Source organism: Tenrec ecaudatus, chromosome 1 (genome assembly GCF_050624435.1).
Source record: "Tenrec ecaudatus isolate mTenEca1 chromosome 1, mTenEca1.hap1, whole genome shotgun sequence".
NCBI lineage: Eukaryota > Metazoa > Chordata > Mammalia > Afrosoricida > Tenrecidae > Tenrec > Tenrec ecaudatus.
This window is the reverse complement of record NC_134530.1, coordinates 26106242-26127156: the sequence shown is the minus strand read 5'-3', so window position 1 is coordinate 26127156 and position 20915 is coordinate 26106242. Positions and strand designations below refer to the sequence as shown.

The 20915-nt window shown below is 49.5% G+C and overlaps 1 protein-coding gene across 1 annotated transcript in view; it reads left to right on the top strand.

Moving 5' to 3' along the window:
- Positions 1-20915, top strand: part of MORN1 (MORN repeat containing 1) — a 75682-nt gene that overhangs the window by 17593 nt on the left and 37174 nt on the right. The window contains exons 9-10 of the mRNA XM_075558131.1: positions 17803-17926; positions 19661-19845. Coding sequence (XP_075414246.1) covers positions 17803-17926; positions 19661-19845 — 309 coding nt within the window. The remainder of the gene's footprint in view (positions 1-17802; positions 17927-19660; positions 19846-20915) is intronic.

The following is a 20915-nucleotide window of genomic DNA, read 5'->3' as shown; positions in this document are numbered from 1 at the left end:
CCACTTGTGCCACTGCTGGGGCGGATCGCCCCACTAATAAGCCATGCCAGGGACCCTTCCTGTGCATGAATTCACCCCAGATCAGACTCCAATTAGGGAGCTGTGATGTGCAGCATACATCAAATCTACTTAGTCACAACTGGTTTATTTTAACAACTTTATTGCAGTGTCATTTGCATACCATAAAATTCACCCACATTAAGTGATTCAGTGATTTTTAGTAAATGTTTGGCAGGGCAGCCGTTGCCGCAGCTCGTGAGAGCGGACAGGCGCCTGCCTTCCCATCCCGCCCCAGCCCCGGGCAGATACCAGCTCTCGCTCGCTCTCTCCCTCTCCCTCTCTCCCTCTATCTCTCTCTCTGGCTCCTCCCCACCCCCCTCTAGAGGAAGGCCTACCACCTGTGGCCTTTCGTATCCGGCTTCTTTCATGTAGCGGACTGTTTTCGGGGACTACTCGTGTTGAGGCACGTATCAGAATCTCACTTGGAGTTAATTGATGAGCCTGCTTGGGCACGCTGGCAGGAGGGGCCGTCCCTAGAGAAGGGCACCACGCTCGGTAGAGCAGAGGGGCAGCGGAAAGGAAGGCGGCCCTGGACAAGACGGACCCAGTGGCCGCCGCGATGGGCCCAGACTGCAGAACAACTGCGCAGAGGGGCGCGGGACCGGTGTGTTTCCTTCTACTGCACACAGGCGCCTCACTGGGCGTCGGAACCGACTCGCGCACTTAACCACCCGGGGAAGGTCGTCGCTTGCCTGCCCGTGAATCCATTCGGTGGTGTTACTGGGGGCTCTCAGAGGGAATGATCCCCAAATGACCCCAGGGTCCGCAGGCACAGGCCGGCTCGTGGCACAGCATGCTGGCACCAGTTAGCCAGGCTGGTCACTCCTCACCACCCCTTGCGCCCCTTCACGCCCCAGGGTGTCCACCAATAGGCAGAGAGGAGGGTCTCCACCTTGGGAGAGCAGAGCTGGGGCGTTGGGGTCAGGGCTGGGCTGGGAGGAGAAGGGGAAATGGGGATAGAGCCCGCAGCCTGGTCACTCCTCCCCAAAAGCCAGGGGTCACCACGCCGAGTGACACAGCCCTAGGGACACCACTGCCTCGGGTGGGTGGCAGGTCCTTTCCAGACGTGGGTCCTTAGGGATAATCGTGGCTACAATGGGCAGTTGTAGGAAGTTTTGTGTGTGGACGTAGACTTTTTATTTTTTACGTCCCGTGGGTAAGATACTTTAGAGTGGAACTGCCGAGTCTCGTGGTAGATTTAAGGACTCCTGGAATCCACTTGGTGGATGTGGGTTTGGTGGGTGCAGCCGGTTTGGTGTGGGGCGGCTAATCCAAAGAGCAGCAGTTCAAGCCCACCAGCCACTCCTTGGGAGAGAGAGGAGACAGCTGCCTCTGTAAAGGCTTGCGGTCTTGGTAGTCCTCTGAATCGACCAGACAGCAGCAGGCTTGAATTTGGTTCACAGTAGCCTCCTGCCAAGACTTTTCAAGAGACCGCCAAGCCCCCCTCTAACACAGTGCTTGTGGTTCCATTCTCATTGCCTATGTCTGAGGGTCCCAGTCCCTGCACAGCCTCACCCGCATCTCCAGTGATCTCGTCTCACCGAGAGCCATCCCGTGGGTGTGAGGTGGCCTAGGAGGTGACTCAAGGGTCTGCTAGCTGTGAGGTTGGCAGTTCAAACCCACCCGCTGCTCCTCAGGAGAAACGAGGCTTTCTGCTTTCATAAAGATTTAGAGTCTCCGAGAGGCAGGGGCACGTCCACTCTGTACTGGGGGTGGCTGTGAGACAGGAGGTCGGTAGGTTTCTGTTGGTGTTCTGAAGTATGACATGATATCTCATTGTGGTTTTGCTATTAAGTATCTTTCCAAGTGCTTATTAACCGTTCTTTTTTGTCCCTTGTGGACGTGCCTGTGCAAATATTTTAATTAAGCTGTTGGTCTTTGAGTTACAAGAGTTCCCTATGCATTCTGTCTTACAAGTCCTTTATTATATATTCCTTTGCAAACACTCATTTTTCCCCTTTTGAATTGCAAAAGTTTTAACACTTTTTTTACAAAATTCAACTATCCTCCTTTTTATTAGGGTTGGGACTGTGTCCAAGAATCCTTCATTGCTGCTGCTCTTGTTGTTAGGAGCTGGCAAACGGTTTCCAACCCACATCGACCCCGAGCTGGACAACGGACCTCTGCCCAGTCCTGTGCCCGCCTCGCGTGGTTCCGAGGTCTGGGCTCCTCGATGCAGCCACCGTGTCCATCCACCTCCTCGAGCGCCTCCCTCTCTTTCTCTGCCCCTCTGCTTGTATTCACACTGAGAATCCCAGAACCCAAAGATTGTCCCTGTGGTTTTCTGGAAGCCCCGGTGGCTGTCAGTCGTGTTTGACTGCTCACATAAAGGTCCCCGGGGAACCCCCAGGTGCGGAGGAAGAAAGGCCAGGCTGCCCCCGGGTGGCTTTCCATCAGAAGGGTCTCTCCATGGCAGTAGGTGAGTTGTCGTTGATTTGTTTGTTGTTTTCCAAGAACTCGCAAAGCCTTTGTTCTGACATTTAGGTATGTGCTCTCAGATCGAGTTATGATTCTTTAAGGGTGTAAAAGTCCAGAATCACCTTTGGGTATGTGGTTACCCTGTGACCCCAGCACCCTTTGCTGAAGACCAACCTTTCTCCGGTGGATTGCTTTTGTTCGGCACTTTGGTCAAAACCCCGTTGACCCTAAAGGCAAAAGCTTCCATCTGGGCTCTTCATTCCATCCACCCATGGCCATGTCCACCACCATGCCGTCCTGATTAGAATACTTTTTTGAAATTGGGCAGTCTTCCAATTTTGTTCTTCTGTTTCAAAATTGTTTTGACTATTCTGAGACTTTTGTATTTTCATATAAATATTAAAACCAGTTTGTTTATTTCTGCCAGGAAAAAATAATAAAGGAAAAAGGAAAAAAAATCTGGCTGGGAATTTGGTAGGGATCATGTTGAACCTGTCCGGGGAGAAGGGGGCTGGCTCGCCGTGACTGAGGTTTCTGCCAGAAATGCCTCTCTTTATTCAGTACATTACCTTCTCTCACCATCAGTGCTTTGTGGTGTTCAATACACAAGCCTTATGCTTCTTTTTGTCAGAGTGATCCATCAATAATGGCTACGAATTAGCAGTTTCATTCTTAATGAACGAGTAAAGGTTACATTGACCCATCAGGAGCCCCGGCAGCATCGTGGGTGACAAGTTGGCTGGCTGACTTCATGGTCGGCAGCGTGGACCCACTAGTTTGAACCTGCGGGAGAAAGATGAGGCCAATGTGCAGGGAGAAAGGAGGAACCGATCATAAGGATCAACATATAACCCCCTCCCAGGGGGACGAACAACAGAAAAGTGGGTGAAGGGTGACAGAACACGATGTAAGATATAAAAATAACAATGTATAACTTATCAAGGATTCATGAGGGAGGGGGGTGGAAATGAGGAGATGATACCAAGGGCTCAAGTAGAAAGAAAATGTTTTGAGAATGATGATGGCAACATATGTACAAATGTGCTTGACACAATGGATGGATGGATGGATTGAATAAGAGATGTAAGATCCCCCAATAAAAGAATTTAATAAAAATAAGGGGGAAAAAAGATGAGGATTTCTGCTGCCAGGAAGAAACCCAAAGGAGTGTCCTACTCCGCCCTTCATGACGGCTCTGAGTGAGTCAACTTGATGGCAGAGAGTAGTGAATAGTCACTGTTATCTCTAAGTCATGCTTCATGAATGCGCTGGTTATTGCTTATTTTCCTATGCTGTGGTGAATGGAATTTTAACCTCGTCCTCAGACACTGCTAGGGGACGGTGGCTATTTGTGTATTACTCTTCCGTTCTGAAGGAGGCCTGGTAACTGTGTGGTGGGCTACACGCTGAACTGAGAAGGTCAAGGGCAGCCGTTGGGACCCACCCACCGTTCTGTGGGAGAAAGACGAAGCTTTCGGCTCCCATCAAAAGCACGCAGGTCACTGGGAGCTTAAGTGGACTTGGTAGTGAGTTGGGTTTTGCCATACTCTTTGACCTGACTGAACTCAGCTGTTACTTCTACGAGTTGTTCTGAGCATGCCTGAGCATTTTCCCCTCCAGGCAGGATCCTGTCCTCTGCTCATAATACAATGCTACTTCTTCCTGTTCAACCTAGATACCGTCTCTTTTTTCCTTCTCCCCCACTGCCCCCCACCCCAGCCCCATGATCACATGGGCTAAATCTCCCAGTATAATGTCGGAAGGACAGATTCTTGGCTTGTTCTGAGTTGTAGAGAAAGCATATAGTGTTTCACCCATAAGTTGTGTGGGCGTTTGCGTGTGTGTGTGCGTGCATGCATGTGTGTGTATATCAATGGCCATGCGTGTTCATGCCGCTTCGTGGCGACCCCTGTGCTTGGGGTAGAACTGCGCCCCATGAGCCGTGCAGTCGCCGTCATCTGATGGAAGTAGGTTTGCAGGCCCTGCTCTGGATTCAAGCCACCAGCTTACGGTTAGAAATCTCCATTCCTAAAAACACCCCACTGCCATCAAGTTGACCTCAACTCAGAGTGACCCCATAGGGAAGAGACTCAGAATACGCCTTTGTGTGTCCGAAACCATAATCTTCCTCAGAGCCGAAAGCCTCATCTTTCTCCCGAGGAGCGGCTGGTGGGTTCAAACTGCTGACCTTGCAGGTAGGGACCTAGCATGTTGTTAGCTGTGGTTTTTGTTCATGGACATACACTTGCCAGTTCGGAGACACTCTTTTCTGGGACTACCAGACAAGTTCTCTCAGCAATGCCCTTTCCTTGGTCTTGTTTTTAAAACTCCAAGTCAAACCGATTGCTCTCAAGTGGACTCATGCTGGAGCAGACAGCTTCACCTTTCGCCACTGGAGTGGCTTGTGGGTTTGAACCACTGCCCTTGGCGTTGGCAGCTAACACTTGCCCCACAGCCTCACCAGGACTCCTTAGTCGGATTAGGGTGTCTTTAAAAAAAAAAGGATTCTGAGAAAAAAATAAAATTGACTTGAATTTTTTTTTTTAAGATACATTTTGGTGCCATGGGAAAAAATATATTTTGAGGTCAAGACTAATAGCAAGATTTTTACAAAACTCAAGCGGGCATCTTCCAAAATGATCCAAGCTTTGCAATCAGTTTAGGGGAACGCTGCCCCACAAAGACCAGCATTTGAAAGAAAGTCAAGAAGACTCAAAGAGGAGCCAAGGGTGAGAAGGCCATCTTGGTCAATGGATGAAGAAACTGCGGTCGAAGTCAGAAACTGGCGGAAGGAGACGGTGGAGTCCCTATTGAGGTGAACACGGACTGCACGTGGTTCAGCATCTCAATGTCAAGTGAGCATGTTGGCCTCAGCAAGATTTTGGCCCAATGGGAGCCAAAGGCATTGCTCAGAGATGACCTGGCTCCAGGAGTGGCCGTGTCCCTCAGTCTGTTCAGCAAGGGCACAGCTAATGAAGACCGTTCTCTGGAGCCTATTGTAATCGTGGAGGAAGCAGCCTTGGCTTGGCCAGTAGAATTCAGAGAATAAGAATCAATCAAACCAGTGCCTTCCAAGGCTGTCTGCTGAGCCAAGTAAATTCAAGGCACAGAGGTCAGATCAAAGGTATGTAAGACTGCAACACTGGGTTCAAGCCGAATAACAATTGTCAACATGACGACTGGGCAGGGTCTCTTTCTGTTGGACACAGGGTCTGTATGCCTTGATGGTACCAATCAGAACAATTTTTCCATTTCTCTTCACTTGAATTTTGAGCATTTTCTTCCTTCTACCAGCCCCCCCCCCCCCAGATTTAATTTGCTCTTCTTTTCCGAGATTCTTACGGTACAAGTCTCTGTTTCCTGATTTGAAATTATTATTCTTTTTTTAATGTAGGTATTTAAACATAACTTTTCCCATAAGACCACTTTTAACTGCAAATGATAATTTTTCATATATGAATTTATATGTTCATACAGTTTAAATATGCTCAAATTTCATTTGTGATTTTTTTCTTTACAAACTTATGACTTAGAAGTATGTCATTTAAAATTTATATATTTCTGGGGTCCCTACGTTTATTTCTGTTATTTACTTTTAATTGTTTTTCATTATGGTCTGAGAACATACTTTGTGTGATTTCAGTCTTATTAAACATATTAAGACTTGTTTTATAGCCTCAAATAAGATCTTTGCTTGATGAATGGAGAATGTACCATCTATGCCTAAAGAGAATATGCATTCTACTGTGGAGTATAGCGTTCTGTAGATTTCAGTTAGATCAAGTTGTTTATAGTCTTCTGTCCTTGAAGAGCTGATGCTTCGTTGTTCTATCAGTGACAGAAAGTGAAGATTTATGCAATGTATTGTTTGATCTTTTGACAAGCATTGAGTGTGGATTCAAGCAAGATAAAATCACAACTTCAGCCTTTTTTCCATTTACCATGATGTTACCTATTGGTCCGGTGTGAGGATTTGGGTTTCTTTACATTGAATTGTCATCCATATTGAAAGCTACCATCCTTCATCTTCATTAGAAAGCGCTTCAAGTCCCCCTCACTTTCAGCAAGCAAGGTTGGGTCGTCTGCATATCGTAACTTGTTAATAAACTGCCCTCCAATCCTGGTGCCACATTCTTCTTCATATAACCCAGCTTTCTGATGATTTGTTCAGCACACGGATCGAGTAATATGGTGAGGATACAACCCTGATGCACACCTTTCCTGATTTTTAAGCCATGCGGTATTCCCTTGTTCTGTTGCCACAACCGCCCCTCGATGTATGTATATGTAAGAGCACATAGAAGGGTTCTGGAATTCCCATTTTCTCAAGGCGCTCCATAGTTTTTTATGATCCACACAGTCGAAGACCTTGGCATAGACAATGAAACACAATCAACAGCTCTCTGGTATTCTCTACTTTCAGCCAAGATCCACCCACATCAACAAGGCTATCCCTTGTTCCACATCCTCTTCTGAACCCGACCTGCCCCTTTGGCAGCTCCCTGCCAATGTACTGCTGCAACCAGTGTTGGATGATCTTCAGCAACATTTCACTTGCAGGTGCTATCGAGGCTATTGTTTAGAATTGGAGCCTTCTGTTAGATCAACTGCCTTTGCAATGGGTTCAACGTCCCTCTTCCAGTTAATCGGCTAAGTAACTCTTCCAAATCTCTTGGCAAAGATGAGTGAGTGCTTCCAGTGTTTCATCAGCTTGTTGAAACATTCCAATTAATATTCCAACAATTCCTAGAGCTTTTGGCTGATGCTTTCAGTGCCGTTTGAACTTCTTCCTTCAATCCCATTGGTTCTTGCTCAGACGCTACCTCTTGAAATGGTTGACCTTGACTAGTTCTTTTTACAACCGTGGCTAGTCTTTCCACCTCCTTTTGATGTTTCCTGAATCGCTCCATGTTTTGCTTATAGAATCTTTCAATGTTGCAACTCTAGGCTTGAATTTTTTTCTTTAGTTTTTTTTTTTCCATTTTAAGAGGTGCTATGTGTGTTCTCCCGTTTTGGATTCTCGTTCTGGGTCTTTGTGCATTTCATTGTACGTTTTCTCAAACTGCCCTTTGAGGTTTTCTGTTCAGCTCTCTGACCTCACCGCTGCTTCCATTTGCCTTAGCTACTCTGCAACTAAGGCAAGATTCAGAGTCTCTTCTGGCATCTGCTTGGATCTTTTCTTTCTAGACTGTTTAACGACCTCTTGCTTTCTTCATGTATGATGTTCTCGATGTCCTCCCCCGCCCAGTAAGTCTCCTGTCAGTCGTGTTCAAAGCATCAAGTCTGTTCTTCAGATGCTCTTAAACTTCGGGAAGGATAGACTCAAGGTCATATTTTGGCTCTCATGAACTTATTTTCTTTTCTCCAGCTGAAACCTGAACTTACAAGTGAGCGATTGGTGGTCTGTTCCGCAGTCAGCCCCTAGCCTCGTTTTAGCTGCGGACATTGAGCTTTCCCCATTGTCTTTTCCTACAGGCGCAGTCCATTTGATTCCTGTGTATTCAATATGGAGAGGTACACAGGCATCGCTGTCGTGTGTGTTGTTGAAAAAAGGGCATTTGCAATAAGTAAGTCATGGTTCTTGCAAAATTCCACCATGCAATCTCCAGCTTCACTACGGCCATTCGTGTTCCCAGTACTTATCGGGGCGTCTTGATTGTATGTGTGTGAGTCTGGGTACATTAGAGAAACAAATCCACAGAAACTCATGTATAAGAGAGTTTTATATAAACGTTACGTGTACATCAGGAAAACATCCCAACCCAGTGCTCCCCAAGCCCACAAGTCCAACATTAACCCATATGTCCAACATCAATCCACAAAGTCCTCCTCCATCTCACAAAACAGATGCAATGATGCCGACTGCAGGAGGAAAGCTGAGTCAGTGAATGTGTGAGCATCTCAGCACTGGCAGGGGTCTCCACACGGCTGCTCCAGCACCCAGGGCTGCTCCAGCACCCAGGGCTGCATTGGGGTAGGTCCATGTGGCTTCTCATCGGGGATGTCTTGCAGGAAGTGAGCCTTGCCAGCTGAAGCAGGGAACTGGCTAAGGTAGCTTCACCCTGGTCCGACCATCAGAAAGCAAGAGACCTGAGAACTACAAAGGCAAGGTTCACTGAGCCATTTATCCCTCCGCCCTTCAGTTAACCCCACATGTGTTTATCAGCCAGGTTAGCACAATAAACTAACTACGTCAGTATGTTTGATTGATTTCTGACAGAAGACCTTGGTAGAATTCTTCCATTTCTTCACCGCTGGCTTTAGTGGTTGGTGCTTAGATCTGAATAGGAATTGAATTGACTAGATTCCTTGTATGTGGCTAGATAGCCTCCTCTCGCAGGTAGCCTTGTACTTCACAGATCCTGAAGTGTTCTTTTTCTATCATGTAAACCACATGACTGTCTGGTTCAAAAAGGCCAAGTCCAGTCCATTTCAGCTCACTAACGCCCAGAGTACTGATCTTGAGGCGTTCTGCTTCATTTTTGATGGCTTCTCATTTTCCCAGATTCATACGTCATCAGTCCAAAAGTTCCAGTAATTTATAGATGTTTGCAGCTGCTTCTCATTCTGAGTCACGCCCCATCATCAGATGGAGATCCCAAAGGCTTTGCTCCCGCAGGCTCCATCGATGACTGCATCTCTATCATTTAGAGTCCACGCTACTGTGAGAAGGCAGCTCGTCCTTGGTCACATTCGGAGTTCCTTCTGACCTGAAGGGCTCGTCCTCGGACACTCTCTCTGACAAGGTTTCGGGGTGCGCTTCACTGCAATGTTTGTGGCAATGTTTCACGGCTGTCCTTACAGTTGTCAGTAACTGCTCCCTCTGAAATGGACAGCCCAGTCTGTCTTCATAGTCCACCCGGAGTCCGGGAATTCTGCTCAAATCTGTTCACTTTGGGCGACCCGGCCCGTATTTGAAATACCGGTGACACAGCTTCCAGATGCACAGCCACACACACAATAAGATCAACAGACTGAAAATTGTTGGCAACGTTCTATTTCCCTAGTAAATGTCATCATCATGGAAGTTCTCTTTGCTCCATTAACCAGTTTTGTCTCACAATTTTCTTTAATATTCTTGGGAAAATGGCCTGGCAGAAGTGTCTGACCTTCTCCACCTTCCCAAGGGGAAGGAGAATCATTATCGGCACCAACCGCCCAGGGCTGATTCCCATGAGGCCGAGGTCAAACGTGCTCATTGATCTTTCCCCAGTTCTGAGATCAGCCATTCAGAGGACCACATGGAACTCACAGACAATGCTCGCAATTAAGGAACTTATTAGAGAAGTCACAGGTTACAATTCAGGTCCAGAAATATTCAGGATACAGTTCTTTTTTGTTTGTTTGTTTTCCAAAATCATAGACATCTTGATTAGGTACAACTCACCAAGATGTGAAGTTATTGTTTCTTTCTTTTATTAGGGGCTCATACAACTCTTAGCATAATCCATCCATACATAAATTGTGTGAAGCACATTTGTACATTCATTGCCCTCATCATTCTCAAAACATTTGCTCTCCACTTAAGCCCCTGGCATCAGCTCCTCATTTTTCCTCTCCCTCCCCGCCTCCCCCTCCCTCATGAACCCTAGACAATACATAAATTGTTATTTTGTCATATCTTGCACTGTCCAACGTCTCCTTTCACCCACTTTTCTGTTGTCCATCCCGCAGGGAGGAGGTCATATGTAGATCCTTGTAATCTGTTCCACCTTTCCAACCCACCCTCCCTCCACCCTCCCAGTATCGCCACTCTCACCACTGGTCCTGAAGGGATCATCTGTCCTAGATTCCCTGTGTTTCCAGTTCCTATCTGCACCAGTGTGCATCCTCTGGTTGAGCCGGATTTATAAGGTAGAATTGGGAACATGATAGTGAGGAGGAAGTATTTAAGAACTAGAGGAAAGTTGTATGTTTCATCGTTGCTACACTGCACCCTGACTGGCTCATCTTCTCTCTGCGACCCTTCTGTAAGGGGATGTCCAATTGCTTACAGATGGGCTTTGGGTCTCCACCCCACACTCCCCCTCATTCACAATTACATGAGTTTTTATTCTTTGATGCCTGATACCTGATCCCTTTGATATCTCGTGATCACACAGGCTTGTGTGCTTCTTCCATGTGGGCTTTGTTGCTTATGAGCTAGATGGCTGCTTGTTTACCTTCAAGCTTTAAGACCCCAGATGCTGTATCTTTTGATAGCCGGGCACTTTCAACTTTCTTCACTACATTTGCTTATGCACACATTTGTCTTCAGTGATCGTGTTGGGAAGGTGAACATCATGGAATTCCAGTTTAATAGAACAAAGTGTTCTTGCATTGAGGGAGTACTTGAGGAGAGGCCCAATGTCCATCTGCTACCTTCATACTAAACCTATAAATATATGCACATAGATCTGAATCCCTATCATATATAAACATATTTACATATGTACATGCCTGTATTTAGACAGTTATAAATGCCCTTTGCCTCCTACTTCTTTCCTCTATTTCCTTTTACCTTCCTCTTGTCCAAGTATCATGCTTCACCTCCATTTGAGTTTCAGTAATTCCTCTCGGTTACATTGCCCTTGATCAATCCCTACCAAGCTTCTTACACCCTCCTTGCCATTGATTTTGGACCACTTGTTGTTCCCTTGTCCCTGGATTTGCTAACACCACTTCCTTTCCCCCACCTCCCCCTCTCCCATGTCTCTCTAGAACCATCGGTCCTGTGTTTCCTCCTCTAGATTATTTATCCCACCTGTCTTATCTAGATAGACCTGCAGAGATAATAATATGCACAAGAAAAGAAGACAGAGCAAAACAAAGTGACAAAAGAAAACAAAACAACAAAACCAATGTCAAAAAATGAAAAGCCTGTAAATAGTTCAAGGTCTGTTTGTTGACTGTTAGGAGTATTTTCCGGTCGAGTCTGATGGGGTGCCATGCACTGGCCCCAAAGTCTATTTTTGGTACTTCCTTGCTTTGCTCTCCTTGCTGTTCTGTTGCACGCCTTTAGTGTTTTGCCTCAGTGTGGTGGGGTCAGATCAGGCGCTTCCTGTCTCTTATAAGGCAGATCTGTAAGCAATTAATTCTCTCAGTAATTGCTAGTCCGGGAATGGACTTAATTTTGCGTTCAGGTTTGAAGAAGCGTATGTTGGGTCTAGCATTGTGAGTTGAAAAAATTTTGCCTTTCAGTATTTTGGATATGTCATTCCATTGCCATTTGGCCTTCCTTGTTTTGGCTAAGAAGTTAGTTGTTAATCTTATTTTGTGTGATGGGTCGTTTTTCTCTTGCTATTTTCAAATTTTTTCCTTCACTGGCAGTTTTCTATAGTTTGACTATGATATGTTTATACTACTTGGAGGTTTGGGGATTTTTTTTTCACTGTTCTTGAATGTGTAGTTCAGTATTTTTCACCAAATTTGGGGTGTTTTCAGCCATTTGTTGTCTTCAAATGTTTTTACATGCCTGTTGTTAGACTGGTTTGACTAGAGAAACAAATCCAGTGACACCCATATGTGTATGAGAGAGCTTTTTATCCAAGAGTCATTGTATATTAAGAAAATATCCCAGCCCAGTCCAGTCCAAGTCCACAATTCTGATATTAGCCTGTAAGTCCAATACCAGTCCATAAATTCCTCTTCAGACTCACATAGCCACTCACAATGATGCCAAATGCAGGAGGAGCACAGGCTGGTGGGCGAAAGGTCCTGTGGATCCACTGGGGTGGAAGCATCTTAGCGCTGGCCTGGGTCTCCACGTGGCAACTCCAGCTCCCTGAGCCTGGCTCCTCAACAGCAAGGCGAAGCAGTGAGAGTGGGTGCGTCCTGTCTCAAGGGAGGAAGAGAGGCAGTTCCCAGAATCCTCATAAGAAGGCCACACCCACACGGAAGCCTCGTCAGGCTAGACTCCACCCCTTCACTCTAGTTGTCAAGTGGACAGGAGATTCTGTAACTACCACACCTGCTTCTTTCCCCGTCTCTTTCCCCTGGAGGACTTGCATTTCACATACGTCGGTGTGGCTGATCGTTTCCACAGATTTCAGATCTTCTGTTGATTTTTATTCGTTCTGATTTCTGTTCCTTAGATTGAACAATTGCTATTGCTCAATCTTCACGTTCTCGGATGCCTTTTTCTGTCACCTCACATCTGAAGTTTAGACTCTAGTCAATTTTGAAATTTTCAATTGTTTTCACCTCCCAAATGTCCATTTGGCTCTTAAGGTTTCCTTTAATTCAGTCTTTCTTTCTTTCTTTTTTTAAATTTATTATTTCTTCCAAGGCCCTGTTTGATGCGACGAGTCACTGTCATTATACTTCCCTTTAATTATTAATCATGGTTTCTGCTAGTTCTTTCACTGTATTTACAATAGATGTTTTCAAATCGTTGCTCAGTGTAACAGCTGGGTTTGCTCAGAGACAGTGTCTAGTGGCTGCCCCCCACCCCTGCCTCAGCCTCAGGTACGAGTCTCATCTTGTTACTTCCATGCATGGCTTGTAGTTTGTTGTTGTTGAAAACGAGATGTGTTAGATAATACAGCTATGATCGATCCTGAGCCGCCCCCCCCCTCGGGGGGGGGGCTATTGTTTGGTTTATTTTATTTTTTGCTTATTTGTTGTTTGTTTGTTTAGTGACTTTCCCAGAACCGTGCTGTGGCGTTTGTTTGCCACATGTGTGCAGTCGCTGATGTCGGTGTGCAGTTTGGTTTCTTATATGTAGGCGTGGCCTTCTAGCAGTCGCCTCTATGTCGGTCAGCCAAGGATCGGTCAGCGTTTGTGCTCAAACATCGTGAACCAGTAAAGAGTTCATGCTTTGTCAATGAGGCTACATCAGGGTTGGGAAACAGGTTCAGGGTTTAGACAGCTCACAAATCTACCCTGGTTTGACTTGGTGCCAGGTACGCTCCTGGCTCCTTTGTTGGTGGACCAGGCCTCCCCTGCAGTTAGGGATGAGTCGACACCCGACCCCTCTTACGGGTCATTCACATAACCTTGCCCAGGTGCGGTCTTGCCAAACACCAGAGCTCTGTGGGAACTTACCAAGGCCCACAGTGACTGTCCCATCCAGCAGGTCTTCCATTAATTTCTAGCCAGTGCAAATCAGAACAGAAGCCTCGGGCTAGCTACAATTTAGGCCCAGCCTCATCTTTTGTCACTAAGCTATTACTACTCCTGGGAATATCAAGAGTTGTTCTGTTTTGCTTTTTTCCCGTACTTCACTCCAAATCAAGGCAGTCCCTTCCCACAGCGAAGCTGCTAGTTAGAATCCATTGCTTTCACCCCCCTGACAGAGCTACCACGCTGAGAGAACCGGGGAGAGGAAGATGGGAGAAGAGCCAGGTGACAGTGTCACAGAATATGTCTGTTTGTAACCCAAGATCCAGTCGTTTGTTGTTTTTCTTTAAATAAAACTCTTCTCTGTTTTCCTTTCTAAGCTATATTTAAAGAGGCCTGGTTGCACAGTGGATAAACATTTGGCTGCTAACCAAGAGGTCAGTGGTTTGAATCCACCGGCTACTTGGTGGGAGAAAGGCGAGGCAGTGTGCGTTCACGGAGATTACAGCCTTGCAAACCCTGTGGGGCTCTGAGTCAGGGTAGACTTGATGGCAGTAGGTCCGGGGGTGCTGTGTTTGATCTCCAGGCTCATTAAGGGTTTGTTTGGGGTTTTTTGACCATCTTGTCCAGGTTTACCTTTACTTCTGGGGGAGACGACTTGTCACACTCCTTATTCTGTCATGCTAGACCACAGTTGTTCGCTTATCTGTTTGTATTTCAGGAAATCCTTAAACGTGCCATTTAATTTTTGAATAAGAAATCAGTTGCATTTATTTTCTATTTAAAACCATGAGAAGTTATGAACGGGAAGCACCTTCCCACAACGCTGGTGTCCCCTCCACGCGGCGCCCAGCTCCACGCTCAAGCGCCTCCCACAGGCCGAGTAGCTACGGGGAGTAGTTTCTTGTGTTTATTTCCAGAAGCCCTGTCAGGTGAGCCTGAATTAGACTGCTAACGGAAAGGTTGGTGGGTCAAGCCCACCGGGTGCTCCATGAAAGGAAGTTGAGGCAGTCAGTGCCCAGATGCTTTACAGGCTCTGGAGCCCTGTGTGGGCTGCTCGGAGTCGGGATGGAATGAATGGCAGTGGTTTGGGGGTTCGTTTTTATTCTTAGAATTTTAGAATTTCCTTATGCGCGATAAGTATGTGTTTTGTTTTTCTTCTGGGCACAAAATCCGCGTGTCTCTGTGTGTCCGTGTAAGTGCACACGCTGGTCTGTACCTTCTCTTTGCGTATGACAGGATATTCGGGAGACCTTTCCCACTGAGTAGTATGGTTTTATAGCTGTATATTTTATTAAACCAGATCCCTACTGATAAAACTTCAGCTAACCACGATTTCCTTTCAAATAATGCTGTAATATATTGATAAGTAATTTTCCTATGTGTGACTTTATGTGATTGGGAAAGACCAGAAACACAGGGATCAGTTCAAGGCAGTGAACAACCCCGTCACCCCTCCCCTCCCACCCCCACCCAGAGAGCCACGGGTCTGCTTTGCTTTCTGTCACTGTGAGTTGGTTTGTATGTTCTTGTGTTGTATGTCAATGGAGCCATCCGTGGGCTCTGCTCGTCCCGCCTGGCTCCTTTCACCGTGACTAATATCCTTTAAGATTCATCCAGGCACCAGCGCTACCTTCGTTTTTATTGCTGAGTAGCATGCCGCTGTGTGGACATACCACGCTGTGTTTGTCCCAGCTCCTCCCGACGGGTATTGGAATTATTTCTGCTTGGGAGCCATCATAGATAAAGTCGCTATGCACAGCATGGACACGCTTCTCGTGCGTAGACACCTATAAGAGAAGGCCTCCATCCTAAAAGACAGGTAGATTTTAACTTTTTAAAGAAACTGCCAGCCTGTTTCGTACCATTGTAAAGGGTGAGCAGCCGTGCGTTCCCCAGCAGTGGGGGCGGGGCGGGGGGGTCCAGTCGGTCCACACCCTCGGCAGCACTCAACAGGGTCGGCCGGTCCCATCTTAGTCCTTCTGATAGGGGAGGTGTGGGTAGTATTTCACTGTGGCTTTCATGACGAGCGGTCATGAGAACCTTCTCATGTAATTTGCCAGCCATCTGTCTTTCCTGGTGAAGAAAATGCTCCTAACGTCTGTCCATTTTCATGACGTTATTTTCTCATTGTTTAATTGTGAGCTTTGAGACATTCCTGTAAGAATTCTTGGATCAGTACGTCTCAAGTTTGTCTCCAACTTGGCATCTTTCCAACCATTCGGCAGCCTCTCCCACCCTTCCCTGGGGACCCCAACTACCCAGATACCAGGTGACTCGAAGTCCTCTTTCTCCTCCTCCTCCTCCTCCTCCCCCCGTCCCCTTATGTTGCATGTCAGACAGTTTCTCTAGTGACGTTTTCAAGTTCACAAACGTTCCCTTCGGTGGTGTCTAATCTGCTGTTGATCGCAGCCAGCGTCCTTTACAGCCCACACATTGTAGCTTTCATTCCAGCAGCTCTGCAGCGCCTCCTCTTCTAACAGCCTGGACTGCGCTCCACCAACTTTTCAGCCGTGCTTTGCGGCTCTGCCTAACATCTGCGTCTGTTCTGGTTTGGGTTTAACTGGCCCATTCCTCGCCGCCTCACGGGCCTCCCTTGCTGCATTCTTTACATGCCTGGCCATCTTTAATTGGGTGCCAAGACACTGTAAAGTCTACCTTGTTAGGTGCTGGGTACCTTTGTATTCCTGTATAAATCTCCTTGAGCTTTGTTCTGGACCACAGTTCAGTTACTTGGAGACCGTTGGATCCGTCCAGGGCTTGCATTTCTGGCTTGTTAGGCAGGTCTGGAGGCGTGCCTGGGGGAAGACTAATTACGCCCCCTGACAAAGGCAAGACCCTCGTGAGTGTTCTGGTTGGTTGGTGCCCATGAATTTTGAGTTTCCCCAGCCGTGCTGGGCCCTGTCTGCTCTCCTCGCCGTCCTCCCTTGGATCCTCGGAGGCAGTTTTGTCCTGGATCTCCTGTGGTTTCCCTCACTCTCCTGTGCTGGCCTGTGATCTGCTGGACTCAGGAGGGGGACCACCCCCCCACCCCACCCCCGCATGTCTCTGCCCCGCTGTGCTTGAGCTCCGGAGCTCCTGCTGTGTGCCTCCGTCTCCCTAGGCCCTCAGCCATGTTCTCAGTACGGTCTGCTGGCTCTGCCTGTTTCCCTTTCTGCACCGAGACCTCAGCAGCCTCACAGGACAGTGGCTGGGTGGTCAAGCACCGCGTGACCCTGCTCCTTTCCCATCCTTTCCTGGATGGCTCTCCTCAGCCGCCTTCTGTTCAGGGTCTTGAAAGCCGCTCTTCTGTCCCCCGTGCCTGCTTTAGCTGTCACGTGGGAGGGGAGGCCGGTCCCAGTGACCCCCGTCATGGCCAGAATAGGAGGGTCACCAAACCACAGCCAGTTATTCGTGCAGCCACGCCCATTGCTTAAGCGCTGTGCCATCAGGACTCCCATTTCAGGCCATGGATGGGACCTTTTCCTTCCCAGTGGCTTCCCAGTGTGTCTCCCTTCTCCAGACCCAAGAGACAGAGAAGGCTGGACAATGAATGACCTTCCCCGAGAGTAGTCGGCGATGCCTGTTGGAACTTGACCCTCATGGAGTTCCTGTGGCCTGGCCTGACACTGGGGGTAGAGGACACAGGCTCCGGACACCCACCATCAGAAGCAGCCCCCGGGGCCGGTGACCCAGGCCAGAACTGGCCCCCTCCACTGTGAGCTCCTCTGGGCTTTGTTCCTTTGTCTGAGTGTCCTACATTTGCAGAACCGGATACACCACGAGCCCAGGTTCAGTTCGGTGGATCTGCCTGGCTCAGACCAGGAGTCCCCTCCCTCCCCTTCCCCTGGGCACGCTGTCCCGCCTCTCTCTCGGTGCAGCCCAGCGCCTCCATCACGCCTACCTGCCCCAGCAGGGTGTAGCAGGGCCTGTGTTTGGAGACCGCCAGGGACGGTGGGCAGTGGTGTCCAGGTCTTGGGATGCTATCGAGCCTCAGAGGCAGGAGTGGCAGGGCTGGACGCCTGCACCTGGTAAGCTGATGCTGGAAACACCCGGTGTTTACTCAGCACTGTCTACTGGGCCCTCACAGTGTGGTCAGCCAGGCTGGGGCCAAGGAACCTGGTCAGGGGAGAGACCTTCCAGAGAGAAGAGCCAGGGCAAGAGGCAGCACTGGGGACCTGAGTCCCAGAACCAGAAATTTGGAGTGGCTGAGGCCACTGCCCTGTGCTGTTTAGGCCAGGGGCCAGGGGGTCTGTGAAGCAGCCAGCTCCCCAGTGGACTGAGGACGGGTCTTCTTTCTGGAAGGTGAGAACGGCCGGGTCCTGGGCATCTCGGCAGGCGTTCGGTATGTGCAGCTCCCGACCTACTCCGACGTCAGCTTCTTCCAGGTGGACGCAGAGCACCAGGAGACGCCCATCCCAACACCATTGTGAGTGATGCTGCCGGGCCCGGGCAGTGGCCATGCTGGGGCAGCGTGGGGTGCTCCCTGGAGAGGGATGCTCTGGAAGGTGGCTGTGCCCAGGGCCTCCCCTCGCTCGTGCAGCAAGTGACTCCCCATGGCAGTGGGGGGCGAGCAGGTGCCACATGCGGTTGACCAATGTCCTCCAGCCAGCCCCAGCCTCTGGGACAGCACATGTTCACACAGAGCCTGGCCCACCAGAACCCTGCGTAACCTCCTCCTGGCCAGCTGCCCTCTCCTCACCTCCTTCCACCACCCCACGTCCCCTTCTCCCCTTGCTTCCAGCCTGTCTCTGCCCCTCCCTCCTCCCTTTGCCTTTTTCCTTCCTGCTCAGAGAGGCCCTTTTTTACCAGTCTGCAAACCCCACCCTGGAGCTTGGGAGGGAGGTGGACTCACCAGCCCCATTGTCACTACCAGGCTTGTCATGGTCAATGTCACCTTCACAGAGCTGGTGGGCACCACCTGAGGCCAGCAGGCTGCTCGCAGGTCCAGACCCGGATTTGGTCTCCCCAGTAACGATGCCTATCCTGTCGCACACTCAGCCATTCTGGCCCCTTTGGAACACACATCATTGTGTGTGTGTGTGTGTGTGTGTGTGTGTGTGAGAGAGAGAGAGAGAGAGAGAGAGAGAGAGAGCTCTCTTTCCTGAGGATGAAATATGAAAGGGGTTAAGACAACCAGAAAATGCTTTTCAGGGTAAAATTCCAAACTCAGGTGAGTTTGTTTTGAGCTTACCTGACCAAGACCAGACCCCTCTTCCTCTTGTGTCCCAGCCGAGCTGCTCCGTGGGGTATCCCAGGCAGTAACCTCTCAGAAGTAGACTGCCAGGCCTGTCTTCCAAGGTGCCCTGGGGTGGATTTGAACCAACAGCCTTTTGGTTCACAGCTGAGCACGTTGACTGTTTCCACAGCCCAGGCCCCCAAGCCTATTTAGTCCTATAGTGCTGAGCATGACATTTTTGTAACATTTAATTATAATATTTCATTATAACATTTATTATAAATCCATGGATGAATGTGACAATTTGGTTACATTTAAAAAACATTTCAAAATTTATATTTTAAAATATATTTTGGTTGTTATATATATTAATAACTATGAAAGTAAAAAATAAGAACCAAAAAAATTTTTTTCCTGAAATTAAAAATTCAGGCCTTATAGGGTTAGGCCTGATTTCTCCTCCTCCTCCCAAGGAACAGAGCTGGCTCGGTGAAGTCCAAGTCGAGCAGGGATATTTGATGAAATAGAAGGGAGGAAATGGGTCTCAGGTTTCAGACGCTGGCACCTCTGCGGGCCTTCGGAGCTATGAGGTGGAGGCAGGGCCTGAGCCACGCCTGGAGAGGCCAGCCTCGGTCCCACTCACAGCCAGAACTCAGAACCCAGGGAGCAGCCAGGCAGCCAGGGGACACTCTGTGCTCGCTGCCAGGGGCCCGAACCTTCTCACCAGCCACGAACCCAAGCCCCAGGGGAAGATGAGAGCACCTGCCTTTTCCAGCCCGGACAGAGACCCACCCTCCTCCTGGTTTCAAGTGACTACCTGACCCAAGCCTGGCTGGGCAGGGAGCATCCCCAGACACACCACCCCTCGGCTCGCCCTGGGGTGACTTCCTCTCTGTCCAGCCCCAGGCCACGGTGTCCCTCCCTACCCGCCACCCTATTCGGGGTCAGGGGATGGGAAATCCAGCCCTTCGTTTCCCTCCACAGTGGGTTTGACTGCATCACCTACCCGCTGTGGAGCCCCGAGTCCAAGTCCGAGTCCACGGGGCCGGAGCTCAGGGCGGTGGAGGAAAGTGCCGGAGCTGACCCGCCCCTACCCTCAGCCAATGTGGAGCCAGTGCCAGCTGGGGACACCCTGCGGGACCAGGAAGACAGCCCATGCGGCCCCCCTGGTGAGTGGACATGATGGCCCAGGAAGGCTGGGCAGCCCAGGCTCGGGGTTGGGGGTAACGCAGGAAAAGCTGGCTGCGCACTTGGGTGGAATGTGCAGGGACCAGCAGCACACATGGCCCTCAAGAGGACGTTCTGGGGGCAGGGGCAGGCGGGGCGGCGTTCCAAGGAGCGCTAGGTTGCTTCTGGAAAGTCAGCGGTTTGAAGCCACCATCTGTCCATGGGGAAAAGAGGCGGCCGTCAGCATCCGTAAGGGTGGCAGCCTCGTTATGAAACCCAGTGCAGCAAAGGCAGCAACTGGGTACAAAATCCCCTGGGCCGATGGCAGGGAGGTTGGGGGTCCAGGGGACCTACTAGTAAGGGGAACAAGGATGTAATTCATTCAAGCTGCTGACCTGTGTGGGACGCGGGCTCTACACCCATCAAGCGGTTCAACACACTAAGAAAGAGGATCGCCGTGTGGGCTGGGCTAGGCCAGGGCCTCCCCGTCCTATCCCCAGAATGGTCTTGAGAGAAGTGGGTTGGTTTTGGTTTCAGTGGGGGCGGGGGCAGGGGGAGGCTTGGTAGCAGTGACATGCCGCTCCGTGCTGGCTGGTCCCAGGGGACAGGTCTGTGCTGCAGGCATGTGGTGCCCTGGAAACCCCTAGCATGGCCATGAGCCCCCAGTTAACCTCGGTTGATTCTTGGTCCATCCTGAGCCTGGCAGTGGGCAGCCCCTGTCCAGAGCATCAGTTGTGGCTCCGTCAGGCTGAAGCTGAGCCTGGGCGGCCCACCAGAGCCACGGCCCGCCCACCCAAACCCACTCCTTTTGGTCCTGGGGTGCCCCCCTTTCCAGATGACTCCATCTGGGCACAGCCTCTGCCCAGCAGCCCCAAGCACGCCGAGGGCTGGCCCCCAGGTGGCGGTGTCTGGTCAGCGATTCCTGGGGGGGACCAAGCTCCTATAGCCGGCGCCAGCCTCGCCTCGCCCAGACTGCTCCAGGATGATCACGTGAGCCGGGTGCCAAGGCTCGGAGTTGAATCCGAGTCTAATCACTGCCATTATTGTGCTCAGGGATGGAGAGTGCTCCCAT